The sequence below is a fragment of the Pleurodeles waltl genome, chromosome 12 (assembly GCF_031143425.1).
Source record: "Pleurodeles waltl isolate 20211129_DDA chromosome 12, aPleWal1.hap1.20221129, whole genome shotgun sequence".
NCBI classification, from domain to species: Eukaryota; Metazoa; Chordata; class Amphibia; order Caudata; family Salamandridae; genus Pleurodeles; species Pleurodeles waltl.
In genome coordinates, this window is record NC_090451.1 from 567,463,625 (window position 1) to 567,489,618 (window position 25,994).

Sequence of the window (25,994 nt, forward strand, 5' to 3'; positions counted from 1 at the left end):
TGGTTGGTAATATTGTTCCTGATGAGTAGTATGGTTGGTATTGGTCATACTTATCCTCATCTTGGTACTTGACATGGAGCTGCAAGGGGCTGTGTGCATCTCCGAATGGACCTTCGTCAGATTCCTCCCAGTCAAGAAGATGACTGGGTACTAAAGTCGACACTTTGTTTGGAGATGTGTCTATTGGATAAATGTCCGGTGTGGGTAGAGATGTGATCCTGACCATGGCTCGGAGATCTGGAGACCTGGAAGAGGCAGGAGTGGCCTCTATCTGTCTAATAGGCACCAGTACTGTCGATGATGTGAAAGTTGATGTAGCCGTGGACGGTACAGATTTTCCCATAGACGGTGGTCTCGTCGACGGTGGTGGTCTCGCCGACGGTAGTGTCGTCGGCGGTAGTGTCTTCGTCGACGATGACTTCTTTGACAGTGTCTCAGTCGATGGCGAAACCGCCGATGACAATGGTGTCGCTGATGTTATAGTCGACGGGGCAGTCGTCGACGTTGTTATAAACGACTGTTTTTGTCGTCTATGCTATACTCGTCGACGGGGGCTTGAGTGAGGGGATAGGATCCCTTACTGTCGATGTTAAAGTAGTCGACGCGGACGACGGTCTCGTCGACGATGTAGTGGAGACGGTAGTTGTTGGTACCGTCGTCGCCGTCACGGTCGTCGAAGGTGTTGTTGTCGATCTGATTTTTAGAGTCACTTTTCCAGAAGTAGAAGGCTCTGAAGAAGGAGAGAGACGATAGGACTTCTCCTTCTGAAGAGGAGAGGAAGACTCAGAGGAGACTGAAGTCTGTAAGCCCTTCCCATAATGTGATTTATGCCTCTTCCTGGATTTTTCTGTGTGGCCCAGGTCCTCAGATTTGGACCTTTTGTGTGGCCTCTCTGACCCAATCTCCTCACCTGAAGTACAGGATTTAGCCTGTAACCATGTCAGGAGCCTGCCCTCACGGTCTCTGAGGGTCTTTGTGGAGAAGGTGCGACATATCTTGCAGTCCTTAACCTGGTGTTGTGGGTAGAGACAATACAAGCAGTCTTTATGTGGGTCATCCACATGGAGCCTTTTCTTTCCACAGGTCTTGCAAGGGCGGAAAAGGCCTTTTCTAGAAGAATCCGACATATTTTCAACTCTTTTGAGAGAAAAAGTTCTGAAGTAGAAGAAAAACTGAGCAGAGCTCAGGGAGACTCCCTTCACACGACGTGCGGTAGAAAATCTGAGGAAGGGAGCTTCTCTGGAGAAGGTTCTAGAGGGTGCTGGTGCCTGATTGGACAGCAGGCAGGTTTGGGTCCTTTCACAAAAGGACACGGATGGGCTATGTGAGCAATTGCTGGCTGAATTATAGCCTATGGCAAAAAAAAATGTATTTGTTAATTATTGCTATTTTATGTACCGTGGGACTCCCACTTCGACGACGGGGATGATTCAAGCATGTGAATTTATGAAAGATCCAATACTGGATAAGTAGCAATAGGTGCACGCTTCAGACTGGTTCAGTTAAAAGTATCACACAGAGCATACTACTCTATGACACTTTTGTATCGAGTGGAGAGTTTGGCAACTCCTCTATGCTTTAGTCGGTGCAGCCAGGAGGGGACCTTCTTTCATGTGTAGTGGGGATGCCCTGTAATTCAAGGTTAGTGGGAGGGGGTGACGAGGAACATTACGCAGGTTACACGTCTGGAGCCCCCGCAGGAACCCACATGGCACCTCATTAATATTATAGGGGAGGTGGCCTGAGCCAGGCACCAAAGAATATGGCTGGTGCTCTCAGTGACAGCTGCCAAGCATAATATTGCGCTGACCTGCGGTGCTGTCTTTCCCCCGGCGTAGGTGACTAGGAAGCAGACCTGGACTGGTGCCAGTGAGCAAAATATACCGAGTACCTCAGCAGAGGCTGTCCTTTTATGTGAGAAAAGGTGTGGGGTGGGTGACGCAGCCACCGGAGGTAAGTGAAACAGGTGGGATTGTTTTGATTACTATTATTGAATTCTACTTGTCTGTATACTTCCTGTGGGGGGAGCAATCTGCACACTGCGTGGACGTCACTAGTTAAGGGACTGGTAATATTCATGCACCTGTGGTACATTGTGTTTGTCGCTCGCCACTGCTATCCATTGAATGTTCCTTTTATACTGCTGTACTGCAATTGAGCAACTGTTTAATAAAGAGTTTAAAAAAAACATATGTTATTTTTAATCAATAGATTCTAAGGATAAGAGGCAGTAGGCCTTGCTTCAAACAACTGTGGAAAAGTTACAGTGTAGTTAGAGAATCATCTTGTGGAAAGCTGAGTTTCATCTCTCCTCTTTCCAGAGCCGGAGGTAATTTGGCAATGTCATCTGTAGGAGAGGAACTGGACTAAGACCAAGGAGACAAATAAGGTGTAAATTACATTGACTCCGTGTTAGTAACTTGCATCAATGCATCTTCTCTAAGGTGACGGCTTAGACATTTTCATTCCTGTAGATGAGAGTAGATCCTCAAGCGAAGTATTAAAATTGACACTGTTGAGAGGCCCACAGGCTGAGGTAAACCTGTGACTGGAGAGAAGACTACGGCAACACTTCACACAAATATCAATTTAGGAGACTCTTGTTTAAGTTTAAGAGCCTTTTTCTACTGTGTCACTGACTAACTAAATAAAAGTGAACATTGGAGCACAGGAGACTATACTAGAGAAATGTAAAGAAATCTTCAAGCCTTGACATCAAGAGGTATTCAGTGTTAAGGGATTAGTTCAAATCAATGATGAGTTCAACAATATCTGTTTTTGATAGCAAAAATGTAGGAAGTGAGTCAGCCACTCAAGACAAAGAGGGGTTGCCATTCATACACATACCGTACCACTGTACATTTGCTACACACACTACAGGTGTACAGATATAAACAGCCTGGCAGCGCAATATTCTGGTCGTACACGTAACAGCAGAACTATACACAAGAGGGACCAGTGGCCCTCACACTCAGTTAAAAAGATCTGGCCATGCAATTAATCTTCCAATATCATGGTACAATAAAACTACTACCTTTTGAGCTATAAATATGACAAAACCGGAGTACTCTGCCCACAATGAGGGCACACTTGTTGCACCACTCCACATCACTGGACAGGTCCAGGACTTCTAATAGTCATAGTCTAGGGATCTGCTCACAAGCTTAGAATGAAGCCAGGGACATAATAAAAGACAGTATACAAGATATGCATGCTGTGAGGCACTCAGGAACTCACGGCACAGAAACATTCCAGAATACGATGCACAGGACATTCCGGTCACAACAGTTTACAGCTAGCAACATACGCACTGGAGTGCATCTGTAAAATCCTGTGACTGTTGAACAGTAAATTGCCAGATCAAACAATATGCCACCTCAGAAATTATAGGGATTAGAAAAATAATCTATCAAAAACTATGGTAGAGCAAAAGTGATGCTTATTAAGAGCCCCACTGTGACCAAAATAAAAACCCTGCACTAAATCGAGCCCATTCACAAATATGGCTGGTAATTAATTAAAGATTTTACATAAATAAATATAACTCTGATATGTTCCAAGTCTGTTAAAATTAGAAATGTGGTATAATCGATCTTTGCTAGAATTCATACTCTCACATAAAAGAGTACTATTACAGATCTGCTATCTAACGAATACTGCAAAACCTTGTCACCTCACTGCATGACAAACATGACAGTAGAATTTTTTAAAAAGCGAGTAGATTTCTAAAGCATCCCATCTCTTGGACAAGTAGATATTTGATAAAAACTCCACACCCTTGAATGTGACTATTGAGTATTACATCATTGCAAAACACTTCAAAACTGACGCAGTGTGTCCCAGCAGGTTTGTTGTATTTTAAACAAAGTTTAGAATTAAATGAAATATTTATTTCTACTATGAATACTTTACCTGTGTGTGTGTTTAAGTGATTCCGCAGGAGCGTGACTGTTCTGAAAGCCCTACCACATAAATGACATTTGTGCGGTCTTTCATCGGTGTGGCTTTTCATGTGTCGATCAAGGTTAGACCGCCTGGGACAAGTATAGCTGCACAACTCACACTGGAATGTCTTTTTTACACCTGCAAATAAAAATTGCAACACTTAAAAAATTCTATTACACTTTCTATACATCTAAAATGTCCATTGCAAAATCTATTAACAAAGATAGGACAAATCCATATTAATGATTAATATTAATACATCACTCATTTACTAGCAGTCATACATGCTGGAATAGCAGGGTAGATTAAAGAGACAACCTACTGTTACTGAGTTTCATGGAGGGCTCACACAGAACACAGCCCAAACCTGTCCTAGAATGATTGCTGAGAGACTTAATCCAAGGAAAAACTGTCAGCATGTTTTATTATTGAACAATTTGTTATTGAATAAACTGCCACATAGGGCTTTGGCTTAAACAAAATAAATAAATAAATAAATCATTAACCTGTTAAGGGATAGGGACACAGTTCAATACAGAAGGTACAGAATAAAGATGTTTCGGAATATAACAGACTAGCTCAGCAACAGCACAAATCATGACCCTGCAGAATTTCTGCACTACAAACCTAAAGAACAAGTTAATTACAGTCGGTAACACTTTTTCTGGTGTCTACAGTAGCTACCTGTGGATTCCTCACCCTATGAATTCTCCCAATGAGCCAGCATTCGACAGAATTGTTTTCCTAGCTCTCCATGTCGACAATGATGTCATAACTGCAAGGCTCCGCATGCGACTCTGTCTGAAGTCATCGGAGCCATAAAAAGTCCTCGCCAGCGTGCTGATGTCAGTTTCACCACTTTTTTACCAGCCCTTCAAGGCGAACAGGTGAATACCAACATCACAAGCACATGTGCCAACTCAATATATGTATCTTTTATATATAAAAATCAGATATACATATATAACATCTTTCAAATAAACATCAATAGTACTCTTGGTATGACCAGTCAGGCAACAGGGAGGCAGGTGGGACTGAGGAATCCACAGGTAGCAACTGTATCCATCAGAAAAAGCATTACCGAAGGTAACTAGTTATTCTGATGGATACAACTACCTGTGGATTCCTCACCTTATGAGCAGAACCCCAAAGCAGTCCTGCATTCGGAGAGTGGTGGGTCAAACCATGAAGTCCTCCAAAACAGAATGGGCAAAATGGCCATCCCTCTTCACTTCAGAGTCTAAACAATAATGCTTTGTTAAAGTGGGGAGGGAAGCCCAAGTTGCTGCTTTACAATTGTCAGCAACAGGCACACCTCTAGCTAAAGCCAAAATGGCAGACTTAGCCCTGGTGGAAAGCGCCCTAATACCCTCAGGAAAAACTCTCTTTGCTAGCGAATAACCTACCTTTATGCAAAGAATGACCCACCTTGATAAAGTACTTTTTGGGATGGCTTTGCCCTTCATTTTGACCACATAGCCAATGAAGAGCTGATCATCAGTTTAGAAGTCCTTTGTCATTTCAATATAGAATCTCCGGGCCTTTTTCACATCCAAGCAATGCTGCCTTTCCTCCTCCTTTGATGGATGGGGAGGAGCGTAAAAGGATGGAAGAGTTATAGATTGTCCTATATGGAAGTCAGTGACTACCTTAGGAAGGAAAGGAGCCCTGGTTCTCAAAACCACCTTGTTAGCATAAAAGGTAGTATAAGGGGGTTTTATACTTAGAGCCTGAAGCTCACTAACACGCCTAGCCAACGTGATGGCTGTTAGAAAAACTATTTTAATAACTAGAAGCCTCAACAGGCAACTATGCATTGGTTCAAACAGTGAATCCATCAAAAAAGTTAAAACTAAATTCAAATCCCACTGAGGCATTACCAACGGAGTGGGAGGAAATGTGTATGTTAAACCCTTAAGGAACCTAAGAACCATATGGGACTAAAATAAAGAGGGTTGATCAGGTAAACAAATAAAAGCCAACAGTGCCGATAAATACCCTTTTCACTGTCGCAACCGTGCAACCTTGATGCACGCTAAAGAAAGTGCAAATACAAAACCTTAGAAAAATGGGCCTTTAAAGGATCAATTTGTCTTTCCCCACACCAATTAACAAATTTTGCCCATCTGCCGGCATAGACAGTCTTGGTGGAGAGTCACTTGGCCAATAAAATAACATCCACCACTTCCAGAGGGAGAGAAAAAGAACTGATTGCCCTGTTCAATCCCCAGGCATGGAGGGGCAGGCTCCGGAGGTGGGAGTGTAGAACCTGCCCCTGTGACTGTAAGAGGAGGTCTGCCCTGTGAGGGAGACGGAGCGGAGGGTACAGTGAGAGGTGAAGGTCTGTGTACCAAACATTCTTGGCCAATCCGGGGCTATTAATATGACTTGGGCCCGGTCTTGGTGAATCTTCCTGAGAACTCGAGGAATCCAGGATATGGGAGGAAACGTTTAAATGAAGCGGTTTGCTCCAGCTCAGCTGAAATGCGTCCCTCAACTCCCCCTGCATCAGATAGTAGAGGTTGCAGAATAACAGGCAGTGTACGTTGTCGTGAGTGGCAGTCTATCTGAGGCGTTCCCCACAGCTGGAAGATGTGGAGATGACACGTGGCCAAAAAGTGCAGACTGAGACCATCCACATATACGTTGAAAACTCTGGCCAAATGGTTTGCTACTATGCAAAACCGATGGCCCTGAGCCCAGGACCAGAACCACGAGCCTCTCTGCAGAGAAGGTATGACCCTACCCCTCCCAGTTTGTTGATGTACCACATCACTGTAGTGCTGTCTCTCAAGACTTGTGCTGAATGACTGCAAATGGACAGGGGAAGGCCTTAAGAGCCACACGTATCGCCCACAGCTCCAACAGATAGATGTGAAACATCTGTTCTACTAGAGACCAAAGACCTTTGATCTCCAGATCCCCCAGATGTGCTTCCCACCCTACAGTGGAAGCAATTGATATGACTGGTCACCAGAGCAGGAAGACAAAGCAGCCTTCCTTGAGAGAGGTTGCCCACCACATTTTACCATTACAGATCCACTACAGCGTCTCTGGAGATAGTTATCGACTCCCCGAGATCCCCTCTGTGTTGAAACCACTGCTTGCAGAGGCACCACTGGAGAGCCCTCACGTGCCAATGTGCATGAATGATTAACAGAATGCAGGAAGTGAGCAGACATAGGACCTTTAGGACTGGAACAGCCGCTCCACTTTGAAACATTGGAATCATAGCCTGAATGTCCTGAATCCTCTGAGGAGGAGGGTAGGCCTGATTCAATGTTGTGTCCAGTACTGCCCCTATGAACAGGAGACGTTGAGAGGGCGCCAGGTGAGACTTGGACACGTTTACTGAAACCCAGTTGTTCAACCTGGGCTTTATCACCCACAAATGGAGCAGCACCAACTCTGGGGACTTGACTTTGATCAGCCAATCATCCAGGTAAGGGAATACAGATATTCCTTTCCTTCCGAGATGCGCCGCCACCACTACCATCACCTTCATGAAGACACAAGGTGTGGAAGTAAGACCAAAAGGAAGGACCGCAAACTGACAGTGTTGTGATCCTACAACGAACCAGAGATACTGTGCGACTTCAGAATAGAATGTGAAAATAACCATCCTGCAAGTCGATAGACCCCATCCAGTTTTCCTTGTCCAATGCAAGGAAAACCTGTGCTAGGGTCAGCATTTTAAACTTTTCCTGTTTGAGGAACCAATTCAAAATCCTCAGGTCCACGATAGGCCTCAACCGACCATCCTACTTGTGAATCAGGAAATACCTTGAATAACATTCCAGACCCGTTTCTTGCTCCGGAACCAACTCCACTGGACCCTTCAACAGAAGACTCTACACCTCATGTTGAAGCAACAAGAGATGCTCTTCTAAGCAAAATGAATGGCAGGATTGGGGGGGGGGGGGGGGGGGGGGGGGGTGGCCTGTGTGTGGGTGGGTTGTCATAACCTTTTCTCACTACGCTCAACACCCAAGAATCCAAAGTTATTAACCCCACCTCATGGAGAAAATGTAACAGCCTTCCACATACAGGCAGCACATGCTGCTGAATGGAGTGAGAACTAGGGCTGCTTCCCTGGCTGAATACCCCCAGAGGGTGAAGAGAAGGAAGACTGATGAGCAGCTCCACGCATTCCATCTCTTCCACGACCCCAATAGGACCTGTAGAGGGGGTTGGCAGGCTGCTGGACATGGAACTGCTGCCTCCCACGAAAGGATGACCCACGTCCAAAGGCTCTGACCCTACGGAATGGTCTGAAGGTCAGATGATGCCTGAAGGCCCAAAGATTTTGCAGTGGCTCTAATATCTTTGAACCTTTCCAGGACCAATGTAGCTTATATATCCAAGGAAAACCAGAACCTATGAGCCAAGCATGCCCCCTAGTTGCAATCAAAGTCCCCATGGCTCTAGCAACTGAGTCCGCAGTGTCGAGGCCTGACTGAATCACTTGTTTGGCTGCTGCTCAACTGTTCTGTAACAGTTCAGCAAAATTTCTCTCTACTTCCTGTGGCAATGTAGGGACCACCTCCTTTACCGTAGCCATTAGAGCATAAATGTATCTCCACAGTACACACGTCACATTTAATGATTTTAAAGCCATGATTCCTGAGGAGAAGTACTTCTTTGCTGACTGCTCCACACGCTTTGACTCCCTATCTGCTGGTGTTGTAGGGAATGACCCGGGAGGCGATCTTGAAAAACAAGAAGCTTGTACTACCAAGCTTTCCGGTGTTGGGTGTAAAAATTGCGGGTCACCTGGAGCAACTTTATACCTCCAGCCTACAGTCTTTGAAACCGCAAAAGCAGTGACCGGTTTCTTCCACATCTCCACTATGGGTTCCATCAAAGCATCCCTGAATGCAAGGAGGGGGTCTGAAGACGAAACTGATGGATGCAGAACCTGTGTCAGAATATTGGTCTTCAGCTCAGACGCAAGCAGAGGCAAATCTAAAAATTCTATCACCTTCCTAATCACCTATTGGAAGGTTGTCACTTCTGACGCACGCTCACCCCCAGGGGATAAAAGCTCCCACTCAGGTGATGTATCAAATCCACTAGCAGCATCTAATCCCTGTTATTCATTTGAAGACACAGGAATTTTCCCTTTTTTCCAGCCATTGCTGTTCCTCTAGATCATGGGTACTCACAAACATTTTCCCAGGGGCCAAAAGGTGTGGTCTGTGATGTGTCAGAGGGCCGCACTGATGCCAGTGGGGTGTGGTCAGGCCGGGAGTTGGGGTGGGGGGGGGGGGGGGGGGAGGGCATTGATGGTAGGGTGGGTGTAGGGTAAGCAAAGCATATACATGTAGCTGCTGAATTGCCCAATGTGAAACCAGAAAACCTGGGATTAATCACTTACCAAATTGTGTGATCCTAAGCAATAGGTTTATTTCTCTTCCCTTCGTTATCACATGTAAAGGACTTAAGGATGTCCGATGTACAAAACCTTCCCCTATGTTTGATTTAAAAAAACTATAAGGTTTTTAATAAGAAACCAGGTAAGCGAAGGGTGCACATGACAACCTACTTGCCACATTTCACTATTGGCTTTGTAGTCGGGGTAGGGGGAAGAAGTGATGTTCCTAAATTCATGTTTGAAAGCTATCACTTTTAAAATAATACTTCTGAAAGAGCTGATATAATCTGATGTATTAAACTGAAAAGGTTCTGCATGTGAATTAAATACACTTTTTGAATTTTAAAGAGACTTAATCATATGTTTACACTACGCTTCAAGCTGGCTTTAAGAATGAAGGTGCTCCTGAAGTTAAGTGTTGCAGGACTTAACAGTTACTTCCTTTCTTTAACACAAATTATCCTTTAAATAAACACTAGCTTGTTTCTTTAACATCTTTTTTATTGATAGCATCTATCTTAGTAAACAGCAGCAGAGTGCTGCTGTACACCAGAAGGCCGCATTGTAGGAAAGTACCATCTTGCCTGGCATGTTACCCCCATATTTCACTGTATATATGTTGTTTTAGTGTATGTGTCACTGGGACCCTGCCAGCCAGGGCCCCAGTGCTCATAAGTGTGCCCTGTATGTGTTTCCTGTGTGATGACTAACCGTCTCACTGAGGCTCTGCTAACCAGAACCTCAGTGGTTATGCTCTCTCTGCTTTCCAAATTGTCACTAACAGGCCGGTGACCAATTTCACCAATTCACATTGGCATACTGGAACACCCTTATAATTCCCTAGTATATGGTACTGAGGTACCCAGGGTATTGGGGTTCCAGGAGATCCCTATGGGCTGCAGCATTTCTTTTGCCAGCCATAGGGAGCTCTGACCATTCTTACACAGGCCTGCCACTGCAGCCTGAGTAAAATAACGTCCATGTTTTTTCACAGCCATTTACCACTGCACTTAAGTAACTTATAAGTCACCTATATGTCTAACCTTCACCTGGTGAAGGTTGGGTGCTAAGTTACTTAGTGTGTGAGCACCCTGGCACTAGCCAAGGTGCCCCCACATCGTTCAGGGCAAATTCCCCTGACTTTGTGAGTGCAGGGACACCATTACACGCGTGCACTGGACATAGGTCACTACCTATGTACAGCGTCACAATGGTAACTCCGAACATAGCCATGTAACATGTCTAAGATCATGGAATTGTCAGCCCAATAACATTCTGGCATTGGGGAGACAATTCCATGATCCCCCGAGTCTCTAGAACAGACCCGGGTACTGCCAAACTACCTTTCCCGGGGTTTCACTGCAGCTGCTGCCAACCCCTCAAACAGGTTTCTGCCCTCCTGAGGTCCAGCCAGGCTTGGCCCAGGAAGGCAGAACAAAGGACTTCCTCAGAGAGAGGGTGTTACACCCTCCCTCTCTCTTTGGAAAAAGGTGTCAGGGCTGGGTAGGAGTAGCCTCCCCCAGCCTCTGGAAATGCTTTGATGGGCACAGATGGTGCCCATCTCTGCATAAGCCAGTCTACACCGGTTCAGGGATTCCCCAGCCCTGCTCTGGCGCGAAACTGGACAAAGGAAAGGAGAGTGACCACTCCCCTGACCTGCACCTCCCAGGGGAGGTGCCCAGAGCTCCTCCAGTGTGCTCCAGACCTCTGCCATCTTGGAAACAGAGGTGCTGCTGGCACATTGGACTGCTCTGAGTGGCCAGTGCCAGCAGGTGACGTCAGAGACTCCTCCTGATAGGCTCTTGCCTGTGTTGCTAGCCTATCCTCCTTCCTAGGTAGCCAAACCTCCTTTTCTGGCTATTTAGGGTCTCTGTTTTGGGGGATTCTTTAGATAACGAATGCAAGTGCTCATCAGAGTTCCTCTGCATCTCTCTCTTCACCTTCTGCCAAAGGATCGACCGCTGACTGCTCAGGACGCCTGCAAAACCGCAACAAAGTAGCAAAGACGACTACTGCAACCTTGTATTGCTGATCCTGCCACCTTCTCAACTGTGTTCCTGGTGGTGCATGCTCTGGGGGTAGCCTGCCTCCTCTCTGCACTAGGAGCTCTAAAGAAATCTGTGGGTCGATGGAATCTTCCCCCTGCAACAGCAGGCAACAAAAGACTGCATCACCGGTCCTCTGGGTCCCCTCTCAGCACGACGAGCGTGGTCCCTGGAACTCAGCAACTCTGTCCATGTGACTCTCACAGTCCAGTGACTCTTCAGTCCAAGTTTGGTGGAGGCAAGTCCTTGCCTCCCCACGCTAGACTGCATTGCTGGGTACCGCGTGATTTGCAGCTGCTCCGGCTCCTGTGCACTCTTCCAGGATTTCCTTCGTGCACAGCCAAGCCTGGATCCCCGACACTCTAACCTGCAGTGCACAACCTCCTGAGTTGTCCTCCGGCGTCGTGGGACTCCCTTTTGTGTCTTCGGGTGAGCTCCGGTTCACTTCTCTTCGTAGTGCCTGTTCCGGCACTTCTGCGGGTGCTGCCTGCTTCTGTGAGGGCTCCCTAACTTGCTGGGCGCCCCCTCTGTCTCCTCATCCAAGTGGCGACATCCTGGTCCCTCCTGGGACACAGCAGCATCCAAAAACCCTAACCGCGACCCTTGCAGCTACAAGGCTTGTTCGCGGTCTTTCTGCGTGGGAACACCTCTGCAAGCTTCTTCACGACGCGGGGCATCCATCCTCCAAAGGGGAAGTTTCTAGCCCTCTTCGTTCTTGCAGAATCCACAGCTTCTACCATCCGTTGGCAGCTCCTTTGCACCCTCAGCTGCTCTCTGCCCAATCTCGAATTTGTCACGACTCTTGGACCTGGTCCCCTTGTTCCACAGGTACTCTCGTCCGGAAATCCACTTTGGTTGCATTGCTGGTGTTTGTCTTCCTTGCAGAATTCCCCTATCACGACTTCTGTGCTCTCTGGGGAACATAGGTGCACTTTACACCTACTTTTCAGAGTCTTGGGGTGGGCTGTTTTTCTAACCCTCACTGTTTTCTTACAGTCCCAGCGACCCTGTACAAGTTCACATAGGTTTGGGGTCCATTCGTGGTTCGCATTCCACTTTTGGAGTATATGGTTTGTGTTGCCCCTATACCTATGTGCTCCTATTGCACTCTACTGTAACTTTACATTGCTTGCATTACTTCCTTTTGCTATTACTGCATATTTTTGGTATTGTGTACATATATCTTGTGTATATTTGGCATCCTCATACTGAGGGTACTCACTGAGATACTTTTGGCATATTGTCATAAAAATAAAGTACCTTTATTTTTAGTATATCTGTGTATTGTGTTTTATTATGATATTGTGCATATGACACTAGTGGTACTGTAGGAGCTTCACTCGTCTCCTAGTTCAGCCTAAGCTGCTCTGCTATAGCTACCTTCCACCAGCCTAAGCTGCTAGAAACACCTCTTCTACACTAATAAGGGATAACTGGACCTGGTACAGAGTGTAAGTACCCCTTGGTACCCACTACAAACCAGGCCAGCCTCCTACATATGTAAAGGTCAGGAGGGCCGTACTTTGAGTATCAGGGCTCTACATACTGCTTGCTTTTCCAGAAGTCTTACAGCCTTCCTTCAACATCTTAGACTAGACTCCAAATGTGGCGTCAATAGAGTTCACTGACGTTGACAACGCCCCAAAAGGAGAAGGCAAGACTGGAGGAGGAGGAGCCGGATCCATGCTCTGCGCTGGAGTAGACTGAGCCAAATGCGCTTGAGGTCCATCTGACGCCGGCAACGGCGCCACTGTCATCTGGGGTAGAGGCATGATATCCTTGGAGCTCTGCCAGTACAACCCTGTACTGGTAGAAAAGGCGTAAATGAAGCCTGCTTATATGGCACTGGCATCTCCAGCATAAAAGCAAATGGACCCGTCGGGACAGCAGGCGCACCAGAGGAGACCACTGCCCTATTAAAAATGCTAAACCTAGCATTTTTTAATAAAGACGGATTCACTCCTGGAGCCGGAAAGGCGGTAAACTCTTGTTTCCCTTGCGGTGGCTGGGCTGGATGTGCCAGCCGACCCTCAAACTCCTGACCTTGGGAGGATGCTGGGAAAAATGAGCCATTGGACTCGTAGGCGATGCCAAAATCTCTACCAAAGCCAGCACCAGTGACGCCTCAGCAGACTGAAGTTGGTAAGACAAGGTGGGAATGACTTCCCAAGTCATGTGGTGCTGTGATCTCGAAGTCAGAGATATCGACCGACCACTGGACGAACAGCGCAGTGACTCATGTCGTCTACGCTGCTCCTTGTGGGACCTCGATCTGTGCGATGAAGTGTCCAGAGTTCTTGATTTACAAAGTCCTCTTTTCTCTTTCTTTGCTTTAGAGAAAAAGAGCTTTGCCTCCCTTTCTTTTAGAGCCTTTGGATTCATGCGCTGGCAAGATAAACAACCTGCCATGTCGTGAGCCAAGCTCAAACACCAAAGGCAGTTCTTGTGCAGATCCGTCACAGACATATGACCCAGCATTCGCTACGATGTTTGAAGCTGTATTTCTTTGGCAGACACATAGTAGCGCTACAAGAAGTTCTCTAGAAACAGTTGAGAAACAACGGACAGGTAGAAAACCATTAGCGTTGAACGAGCGGAAAAAAAGGGAACTGACGTCAGCATGCCGGTAAGAACTTCTTGTGGCTCCGAAGCTGTGAGTCATGTGCGAAGCTGTGCAATTATGACATCCTTATCAACATGGAGAGCTTTAGACAAAAGAAAAAAGTAGTTCTGAGGCTGAAGTTCCTTTATGCTTCTGGTAAGCCCATAATGTGCCTTTCGCAGATAGAAAGCTGTGCTGTCTGGTAAGCTCAATCTAAAACAATGTAGATACTAAACCGCAGCAGAAGACAGATGCTAAGTGTCAAAATGTGTTCAGTATTATATGAACTTCGTCATTAAAAAATGATTATTTTTCAGTGCCAATCTAATCTAGGAAATGTATTCTTGTGATGTATGTGTTGTGTCTTAACAGATCGGAAACTTATCAAAAGGACGTAGGTCACACAAAGAAAGGAAAATGTTACTTACCCAGTAAGCATCTGTTTGTGGCGCGTAGTGCTGTAGATTCACATACTCTGCATACTTCTATCGGGTGTTGGGTGTGTAAGGTTTCAAGTTTTTTTTTTCTTCGAAACATCTCAAGTCACGAGCTATAGAGACTTCTCCTCTTGCTGGTAATGCACATGGGCATAAACTCCATTGTTAGACCAGCAGGCGGGTGGGACTTGAGTGTAGTAAAAGTATTAGAAATTAAATTACCATGCGTGTGAGTATCTGTCAAAGACTAAAAGCCACAAGTAGCCAAAGAGGCAGGTGGGAGCATGTGAATCTACAGCACTACATTCCACAAATGCTAACTGGATAACATTGTCCGTTTGATGGCATGAAGGGCTGTAGATACACATGCTCTGCATAGACTGTAAAGCAGTGCCTCTCCAAAGTGGTGGCTAACCTTTCGTTGTTAGTGTTTTGGAAAAGGGTACGTAGCACTGCCTGACCTACCTTAGCTTGTTACTGTGCTAGAACATCCACACACTAATGTTTAGTAACAGTCTGTGGTGTAGCTCATGTAGCTGCCTTACGTATGTCAGCTATGTGAATGTTACCTAAAAAGGCCACAGATGCACCATTTTTGGGAGTTCAGTGAGCTCTAGGGGGAATAGGTAGTGGGGCATTTTCATAACAAATTTGGATACATTTGAAAATCCGTCTTTCTATAGTGGATTTACTAATAGGATTGCCTTTTCGTGGGGGAGAGAAGGCAAGAAAAAGTTGTTTTGCATTTCTAAATGCTTTAGTTCTATCAATGTAGAATATGAGCTCGCTTTTCACATGTAATGTGTGGAGGGCTCTTTCAGCAACAGATTCAGGTTGCAGAAGTGAGACTGGCAATTCAATAGTTTGAGAGGAAATCGAGATACCACCTTTGGTAAAACCTTTGAATTAGAATGAAAACCTACTTCATCCTTATAAATTTGGAGAAAATGTTCTTGCAAGATTACTGCCTTGAGCTCACTTACACATCTAAGGGAAGTGATTACAACTAGAAACAACACTTTTCAAGGTAGAAATTGTAAAGGACCAGAGCGTAGTGGTTCAAAAGGTGGGCCCAGGAGTCTAGTGAGGACCACTTTAAGGTGCGAAGAAAGTATTTGAGGTAACCTTGGAGAAAATCACTCTTGTAAACCCTTTCACAAAAGCTTTAATGACTGGGATTTTAAAAAGAGAAGAATGTTGTATGTTTTGAAGGAACGCAGCTACTGATGGCAAATGTAACCTTATGGAAGTGTGTGCTAAGTTTGCTTTTTGCAAATGAAGAAAATATAAAATGATATTTTGCACTGACACTTTGAAGGGGTCCCAGTTGTTGGACATGCAATAGTAGACAAAGCATTTCCGCTTTGCTGCACAGCACGCTCTAGTAGTAGATTTACGTGCCTCCTTAAGAATATCCATACATTTTTGAGGTAGGTTTAGATATCCAAACACTATGATTTCAGGAGTCAGATTGCAAGATTCACATCCTTGGGATTTGGGTGCCTGATTTGACCATATTTCTCAGTGAGAAGGTCCGGGTCGAGGGGACGCTTCCAATGGGGAACCACTGATAGCTCTAGCAGATTGGTGAACCATGGCTGCGTGGCTCATGTGGGAGCCACTAATATCAACGTGAGAGATGTTTGCCTGAGTTTTCGAATGAGACACGGAAAGAGAGGGAGAGCTAGAAAAACATAGACAAACATCTCTGACCAGCTCATCCCTAGAGCATTGTCCTTGGACAAGAGGTGTGGGAACGTGGAGGCGAAGTATAGGCATTTTTACATTTTCTTTCGTTGTAAAGAAGTCTATGCTCAGGAACCCCACCTTTGGTACTACGGAAGTATAACTTTAGGGTAGAATTCACAAGCGTGGACTTGTTGCAGCATCCTTGTTGCGGCATTCTGCTGAGGAGGTCGGGAAAATTGTTGTGTTCCTGGGAGGTGTTCCGCTAACAGGTAAGTGTTGGTGCAAATGGCCCAGTGCCAAATTGTTTGTGAGAGACTAGACAACTGTAGAGAGTGACCCCCCCTTTTAGTTTCTGCACATAAAACATGGTATAATATATGGCTGTCATGTTGGCTGTTTGTGTGGGGACTACTTGGTTGATGAGATTAATTATGAACGCACTGAGTGCTAGTTTAACAGCTAGGAACTCTAGATAGTTGATGTGTATGATCTCAAAGACCCTGCATGGTGAGCAACCCACCCTGTCTAAGGGGTGCCCGTTTTCAGAATAATCTGTGAAACAGGGTCTAGGAAAGGCCATCGCTTCAGAAGATTGGTTTTATTCCACTGCTGCAGAGATTGATAGGTGCAGCTGTGTACCAACACTAGATCCTCTAGACAAACCTGTGCCTGAGACTATTATCCTGAAGCACATTCCTGCAATGGATGCATGTCAGGACAGGAATGTGGCATTATGGCAATGCAAGAGGCCATCACACCTAGAAGCCTCATGACATTTTACTGTGATTGGTAAGAAAATGACAGGGTTGCGTCTGAAACTTCTTCCTTGCTGCATTTGGGTAGGCTAGTCGCAACTGTGTGTTGAGAATAGGCCCTAGATAGGGTTGTATCTGAAGCAAATGCAGGTGTGATTTTTGAAAACGGATTACAAAACCTGGTTGATGAATCAAGTCTATGGTGACTTGAGTATGATTCAAACACTGTGCGAGGACACTGGCTATGATGAGGTCCAGGTATGGGAAGACTTGATTTTATTTGCCTGCATAAGTGAGATGCAACAACTGATTCATTTTGTGAACACTCTTGGTGCTGCTGTAACCCTGAAGGGGTCCCTTAAATTCAGTGCTGAAATTTGCCTTGTTGAAGCAGTGGGATCACGTCTTGAAGAGTGATCATGTGAACATTTTCTGATACGATGAAGTGATTTAAAGGTCTGAGATCTAGAATAGGTCTTAGTATATTGAATGTATTTCTGTTCCTTGATGTGCAGAGGAACTAGATCTACCACTCCTTTGGCTAGTAAGGCCTGCACTTCCTGTTTGAGCAAATTGATATGATCCTGTAAAAGTTTATGAGTGTGAGGGAGAATGTTAGGAGGTTTGGAATTGAGCTCCAGATAGTAGCCATGCTAGATAATGTTCACCCATTGGTATGTTGTGATATTTTGCCAGTGATGAAAAAAGCTGAAGACGACCTACTGCAAGTGTTTGATAACCTGAGGGAAGATAAAGAGAGTCACTGCTTGGGGGCAGTGGAAGAGTCTGTATGGGAGTTTTTTTTTTTTTTTATACCCGGCCTCTGTGGTTTCCCCTGAAGGAACCCTTATAAAATACTCAATGGGAAGACGAATGGGGTTGGCCTTTGGGGTAGAATAATGTCGTCTCTTATGCAGTTGCTTTAAAGGATGATTTATATTGTGGCCTAAAAAAGGCACCATGTGAAGCAGAGGTTTGGAGAGCATCCATGGACTGGTCACTTCATTATCTTTCTTCATTTTGTTCAAGCGCCAGATCGACCTGCTGACTAAAAAGGTACTGTTTGCTGTACCTCTGGCCTAAACCAAAAAAATGTGCAGCCACGCATGCCAGCATAAGAGGGCACTAGTATTCATGCCTCTAGCGTCTGTGTTCAGAGTCCAAGGCACAGTGAATAGAATTGTTAGAAATGAGTTGTCTTTCACTAACATTCTTGTGTTCTCTTTCTATGATTGTCTAGGAGGTACTGTAGAAGCTCTTTCATTTCTTCCCATTGGGCACAATCGTATCTAGCAAGCAGCCCTTGTGAATTGGCGATACACCCATGGTCGGCTGCTTGAGCAGCAACGTGCTACTCGAGGCATCAATGAGCCTGCTCTCCTCAGGAGGCGGATCATCACGAGCTGCTTTAGAGTTGCCTCTTTTTCTGCCAATAGTAACCACTAGACAACATGCAGGTATCTGACCTTTAAAAAAGAATGGATCAGAGGAGAAGCCTTATACTCCTCCCTCCCCTCCCCCCCCCCCCCCCCCACACACACACACACACACACACACGGATGATTATACGTGCCCTAGCAGGATCCTAGAAAATATCTTCTGCATGCCTCATCATGCCTTTAAGCATTGGAAGATACTGAGTGGCTCCGTGAGATGTTGAGGGTTTTGAAAGAAAATGGTCCTCCATTGGTTCTTTATGTAGGGGCACCTGATGAAATGTGGCTGCCATCCCAATACATTCCTGAAAGGGTGTAGTATTGTCAAGTGAGGATGGTCTAACTGGATAGACATAAGGGTCAGTGTCTTCGTATGGCTCAGTATCATAATGCGATCAAGGATCTGAGTCGGTGGAAAAAGGCACATTATCATTCCCTGTATCTTGAGTGTCATGATATGAGTGGTGTAATGTCAAGAGGGTCACCTTGAGAGGGAGGAGATGAAGGGGTAGGTGGTAGTGGAGAGATGGTGGGGATGTAGGCAGAGGTGGGCAAACATCAGTCTAGTCTGTATCCACTCTCTTGTGCTTGGTAGGAGGCATTGGTGTGTCAAGAGCCTCTTTAAAAGTAGGCTGCCGCTTAGAGTGTGTGGTGACAACAGATTTGACTAAGACATGCCCCTTTTGAGGCTGATTATGAAGAGATTGCCTGGCATGGAGCTGTTGCTCCATTTTGTGTAGGATAACGGAGAAGTAGTCGGCTCCAAGACTGTAGTTATTTTTAGTCTTTTCAGCGCCAAAGCACTCTTGATTTTCTATGCAGAAGCTGTGGGTGCCGAGGCGGGCAGTAATTCTTTCGGTGCTGAAGCAGCCAGTGCTGAGATGGATGCAGAGGCTTTTGGTTTGATGGTGTCCAGCTCAGTACTGAAGGGAGGCTTAGCCCTGTTTTTCAGAGCCAAGCTCAATGGCGGGGTGTCCAAATGAGTTCTTCGGTGCCTGACATTACCTGAAGGCAGTGGCAGCCCAGTAGCCTTTGCTTCTTTGGTGGAGAATTTTTCAGTCTGAGCAGAGGGGCTTTTACTCACAGTCAGTTGAGCCAGAGGAAGTTGTTGCTTTTTGAGGACTGCCAACCTGTGTCCGAATTCTCAATGGAGAAGGCCTCTTCCTCTGCCGCCAAGGCATCCTGAAGCTCCTACTTTTTTTCCAGTTCCGACATGGTTTCTTTGAGTCCGAAAATATCAAGAGTGTCTTTGATTTCCTGCTGCTGCATTTTGCAACGATGGGCTCTCTAATTTCCCTGGGTATACTTCAATCGGAAAGACTGGCAGGCCTCGCAGTCCTCCTCTCTATGTTCTGGCGACAAGCAGAGGTTGGAGACCTGGTGCTGGTCGGTCCGCTGGAACTTTGTGTGACACTTAGGGACAGAAACGGAAAGGAGTCCATTCCATCAAGATTTCATTCTTGTTAAGTTGCAATTGAGAAAAAGGCAGCCCAAAGGGCCTCTACTGAAGCGTGTCGATCTGACAAATAGCTTATTCGGTCCTGGAACACAGATGATGGGGAATACATGTTCAAAAGACGGTATGGGAGGTTTACGAAAAAGAAGGACTAAAAGACGGTCTCAAACTGGAGCTGTACATTACCAGTAAGTGGAGTCACTACACTGAGTGACTCAAAAGACTTTTCAAAGAAAAACAACTTGCAAGCTTCAGGATCCAACACCAGATGGTAGAAGTATGTACAGCATGTGTACCTACAGCCACACATGCCAAACACATGACTTACCCAGCTCCTACAAATCTCTTCTAAACACTATCACACTTGTTGTCAAGTCTTCCTTGGCTCAGAAAGTGACAAGATACTGCCAATAAACAATGTAAAGAAATCGATGGCTCATCACCTAGAAGCTGAGACATTAGATTCCATCTCTCCACTCAGGAGAACCTCACCTATCCACAGCCAACCACCAAAAATGTACCATCACTTCTCTTACTCTTCCAGTTCCCACTGGAAAAGAGGACACTTTTGCATGCACAGAATTAAATATGCCACTTCAAATAATCGTCCATTGTACCAAATAAAGTATTTGCTATGTCAAGCTGTATCTTTTCATTTATTTCAAAGAATGTTTTGCTGACAAAAATCACCATCAGTATTTACCTTTCTTTTTAATTTTCGTTGGCTTAGGTGGTTTCATGTTTCCAACAACTTTCTCTGCATTAACATCAGAAAGCAAACCTTCCTGCTGTTCCTCTTCAAAGTCATACACAGACACATCAACATCTTTGCCTTCCTCTGTATAACGGAGTTTGCTTTTTTTCATTCTCTTTAGTTTTTTGGTTGGCGGTTGGTAGTCTGGATCCTTATGCCAGCTATTTTCTTCCTGGGGCTGAAGTTCTGTTTGCTCTAAAGTCTCAACTTCACCATTTGCACCCACCTTCACTACCTGGAATCCTTCCGGTAAAGGCAAGGTATGACAGATCATAGGCTCTCCATCCTGAAGGCCGTCTTTATTAATTTCATGTTCAAAAGCAGCATGAAGCCCTTCTACTGTGGCAGTGCCATCAGAGACATTCATCGACATCGGTACTTGGACAAGCTGAAGCTCTCCAAGGTTTATGGGCTGTTCTTCCATATTGACAACCTGCAATGTGATGATCTGAGTATCATCCACAGTGGGATCACCTTCCTGGGGGATTCCTCCCTCCAGGACTTCAGTCTTCATCTGAAGTAGTGTGGGATCGAGCTGTTCCATCATTACCATCTGAACATTGCTGTTGATTTCGTGAGCCACTTCATTTCCATCCATTTGAGTTTGTACCATGCCACATACTTCATCCTCTTGCCCCCCTTCCCTGCGTCGATGATAGGTTTTTCTTTCTTTGCCTTTCATGAAGGATTCAGACTCATCCATCATGGCTGCCACCATCTCCTCCTCCATTGTGTCAATCTTAAAAAGAAAATAGAAATATGAAAGGAAATAGTTTTTCTCACATAGAACCTTATGATACATACGTGATAGATACTATTTACAATTTGTTTACTCAGAAGAGCAAACGACCCAGTCTTATTACAAAGACATAAGCAGTGCAAGTTCAAAATTATTTGTATAGCATCACTACAACTACTTCCTCTTTCATTTGCCATTGCGACCAGGATCTTACACAAAATTACTTTATATTATGTTCAAATGGAAACATTATTGGGTGCAGAATGGCAGTGCTGACTACTGGGAGATGACTACAATGCAAGCCTAAAGAAAATAAATAGCTATATTTATTGAAATGGAAATGTTACAGGAAAAAAACAAGCGCTCATTTTTATGCAAATCAACCTAGGAATACTAATTTGAGAAAGCCAAGGTGTGCATATTATAACACAAACAGCAATACAAGAAAACAGCAATACAAGAAAACATGTTGGCTGGACCTACAAAAAATGTTTGGTCACAATCTTAGTTCTGTAATGCAGCTTCTTGGAAACAATGCATCTTGCTCTGTTAAAGCAAGGACAAAAGCATCTGTATGCCTATAAAAAGGTCTCATTTCAGATATTCGAATTCATCCAATGCTAAATCAACACACTTAAGGCATTCTCACAGTTACATGATCTCTAGGTAATCCAATGCCCTAGCAGAACAGAAGGTTAAAACATTCTCAAGCATGCACTTCAATCTTATAAAATACACTGACAGTAGCATATAGTAATACCATGATGAGCAAGGATACATCTCCCACTTCTGAAACAGCAGTTAACCTTTTCCAAACATAAAGCCAGCAGTTTTTTAATTAGTCAACTGTACCCTCAGCGCTTCCTTCCCATGCATTTTCACCATATGCACTTCCATGCTGCCACATAATAATTTACTATATTTAACACATGCAGTCTTAGATTTTTCCAAGACGTTTTGATCCACTCTTACTCAGCTTAATTGCCCAACACCTATACCTAGTGCACAACAAGGTTTTCCCACACTCATCTTATGTTTTCACATTAATAGTCAGGTGAACTGCAGCAGCCAACAAGCTTTGTTAAGGTAGAGAACTCCTTCATATTTATGCTACACAAAATGCTTTCTCAATACTTTCCGGACACCACAAAGGTGTACCACCTCTCTCCAGGCAGTTGTCTAGTTTGAGATAGCAAGTGATCCATGTCAAAATCATACACATTCTCCCACAAAGCATTAACGAGCATTGTCAAAGCCATTAGGTCTCGCCCCTGAGCTTATGATTTTGGCAATTAGGTGGGTGTGGCTTACTGGAGAGGAAGGGTGGATAAGGGGAAGGTTTTAAAAAGCAACTTAAAGCAGCCAGCACTGGCTGATTCACAGTGCTTTTTATGTCCAGACTGCAGAGACCGGGGCGGGTGGGAGGAAGATAGGTAGATGGAAGAAATAGAGTACAAGAGAGGGAAATGGGAAATGACAGTGGGAAGAAGGAAAAACGCAAGAGGGGAGACTGAGAGAAAGAATGAGAGCGCAATTATGTTAGGGTAAAAATAGAGTGAGATTGGAATTTTTTTTTTTTTTTTTTAAAGCACAATAATAGGGCAAAGAAAGCACGAGTGGGCCATAGGAACAAAGCAATTAAAAAAAAAAAAAAACATTCTGACAGCAGCGTCATGCAAAGACAACTACACAGGAAGAGAATGTGGGGGAAGCAACAGGGACAGGATGGGAGTTGGGACCACCGGAGGCGAGGATTATGCAGTCCTTTCTCCACTTTTATTATTACAGCATGTTCAAAGTTCAAGTAAAAAAACATCATAAGTACACTACAACCCGCATGAGTCCAAGAACATAGTCATAGTAACCATAAACCAATCGTATTAGTGTCCAGGTGTCCATATAAATGTCCGTCGAGTGCAGTCCTTCCTCTTTCTTCACTGCTGACCCATCAGTCAAGTCCCTCCCTTCCTTAATTTCTTTTCATGTCGGGTTGCCAGGGGGTTTGCCTTATGTCATTATCGCCTTATGCGGGATAGTTCACAGCTGTTGTTCACTGTGATTAACTTTTCATTCCTGACAGCGCACGACAGGCTGCGGCCCAAGTGCTTCATCCGAGTACCTCAGAGGTCCGCTAGGTAGCACAATTTTCCACCGCACATCCGAACCTGTTAGGCACACTGTGGTCCCTTTCCAGCTCATTTACTATTGCGCAGTACAGACATTCAGCGCACGTGAGGGCATCTCGATCATAATTTGATTAATTATGGAATCCTTTAAAGACCACTCTTATGCCCCCAGCCTGGTATCAGAGCAGGAATGGCCTCCTCAATGCCACCTCCCTGCAGGGGTGGACAGGCTCCTATCACCTGCCAAGGAGCTGGCACCCCTGCAAAACAGGATGGGCAGACTCATGGACCAGGTAGTGAACCCCCCAGGCATCCTGGGGGATACAGGGGTGGGCACCAGTGCCTCAACTAACTCTTCCTCTTCCAGGCCCTTAAAGTGTGACGTGGGGCACCTGGAAGGTTTTGAACGGTTACGGGAAGCCTTCCGCTAGAGTGTGCGTACGTTAAGAAGTTTACCCTGCCAGGAGGATACGTTGCTCAGAGAGCCTGGTGGCACGGCCACCACAAATGTTTATCCCGGCCTGGGGTCTCCCCATTTCGGGCACACCTTGGCACCCGATTGGGACCACATCATGCTATGGTGAGGAGGTGCTAGAGTACACTGACCGGACATTTACCATCCTAGCTCTATGGAGTGGGTCCGAGATTCTAAGTTGCCGGCATATATGGCCAAGACAGTTAGTCACCCTTTGGATGAGGAGGTTAGAGCCTGCTTACCCTGAGAGTGCCTCAGACCAGCTCTGGAGGGCGAAGTGGCAGCCACTCCCTCCATTGACCCAAAACGTTGTACTTTCTTTGCTAATCATATGCGGATCCTAAAAAAAAAAAAAGGGATCGATCGTTCCTGGCGAGCTTGCAAGGACAAGCTCCTGGACATGTTGGGACCCCCTAACCAAGATAATTGAGCTGGCAGACTCATCTAAACAATCTGAGTCTCCATTGCCAAATGACATTGTAGCGGGTGGGCACAACGGGCGGCCTACTTGCTTGGAAATGCCAACTGTGCCCTTGCCACAGAGACGTCAATTTATCCAAATAAAAATTGATCCCAAGCTTGGGGAGCTCTCTATCTCTGAAGCAGGCCCAGTAGCACAAGGCAACCTTTTTGGGTAACCCTTCATGAAAGAACTTGGGAAGTTTGTGGCTACATTTTTGGCGCTCCATATGGTGCAATCTTCCATTAAGAAGATTTTTCCAGGATAGGTTTTCTATGGGGCTGGAAGAGGCAGGGGTCAGTTCTCCCTTGAGAGCTCAAGCCTGCTGCAACAATGGCTAGAACAATGGAAGGCAGGGAATCTTTTTCTCCAACCGAGGAGGCCGTAGAGGCAGGTCCAACCGTGCTGCCAGAGGAGGGGCTAATGCCCCAAGAGGCTAAAATGGTTAGAAGTATCACTTTTTCCCTTCTAAGACTGGGAGGGAGAATGAGACTGTTTACACATAATTGGAGGCGGATCACATCCAAACCTTGGGTGATGGAGACAGTCAGGGGTTTTCCCATAGAATACTATAGCGCTCCAATTCAAATTGTGAGACCACGCCCAATACAGTTCTCTTCACAGGATTCACAACTGATCAATGCAGCGATCCAAGAACTTCTCTCCAAGGAAGCCATAACTCGATCCAGTCTGCACCAAGGGGTTTCTGAAGCAACCTTTTCCTCGTGGAAAAGTAAGGCAAAGGATTACGCCCTATGATAAACCTCAGGGAGTTCAACGAGTGGCTAGTCTATCGCCACTTCAAAATGGAGGGCATTCACCTCGACCACCTTCTGAAGGGCGATTGGCTTGTTCGCCTGGATCTCAAGGATGCATATGTAACTGTCCTCATCTTCCCTCCACATAGTCGCTTCTTACGGTTCCAATGCAAAGACAAGATCTACGAGTTCCAGTGTCTGCTGTTTGGCCTTTCATCAGCCCGTTGATGCCTCATGAAGCCAAGAACTCAAGGAATCAGACTGATAATATACCTCGACCATATTCTTCTGATTGACTAATCCTGCACACAGTTGCTGGCCCACCTGAACATGACTACTGCCTTACTTCAGGACCTCAGATTTGTCATCAACAGGGATAAGTCAATGCTGACTCCAATCCATGATTTTCCTGGGGTTCCTAATCTATGCCAAATCAGCCACGTTAAAACTTCCGGAATTGAATATTTCCAAGATCAGAAAGAAACTCTCAAAAGTGATCAAAAGAGACAGGATCTCCCTCAGACAGCTATCGAGGTTAGCTGGACTGTTGTCATCTTGGATTAAGGCTATCTTTCCGGGACTGCTGCACTACAGAGCCCTGCAGCGACTAAAGGCATCTCATCTGAGGAAAGACCTTGCGTACTCGGAGCTGGTGGCTTAATCACCAGAAGCCAGATTGGAGATTCAATAGTAGATAGACCACATGGAAGCGTGGCACAAAAGACATCTTCGGTTCTCTACTGGACCTAATAGAATCAGATGGGCTGGGGAGCCCGATGTGGCGAGATCTCCGTGGCTGGTCAACGGACACAGGAGGAGTTTAGCCTACATATCAACTGTCTAGAGCTCCTAGCAGGTTCATTTGCAATCCGCTCCCTGACTCTGGACAAAGTCTCCTAAGGCGTCCTCTTGAGGATGGACAACTCCTTAGTGGTACAGTATA

At 45.4% G+C, this 25,994-nt stretch overlaps 1 protein-coding gene across 1 annotated transcript in view; it reads right to left on the reverse strand.

Moving 5' to 3' along the window:
* Window positions 1-25,994, reverse strand: part of CTCF (CCCTC-binding factor) — a 372,938-nt gene that overhangs the window by 258,997 nt on the left and 87,947 nt on the right. Inside the window, exons 2-3 of the mRNA XM_069217672.1 lie at window positions 20,443-21,232; window positions 3,913-4,083 (exon numbers count right to left, since the gene is read on the reverse strand). Coding sequence (XP_069073773.1) covers window positions 3,913-4,083; window positions 20,443-21,223 — 952 coding nt within the window. The 5' untranslated portion in view covers window positions 21,224-21,232. The remainder of the gene's footprint in view (window positions 1-3,912; window positions 4,084-20,442; window positions 21,233-25,994) is intronic.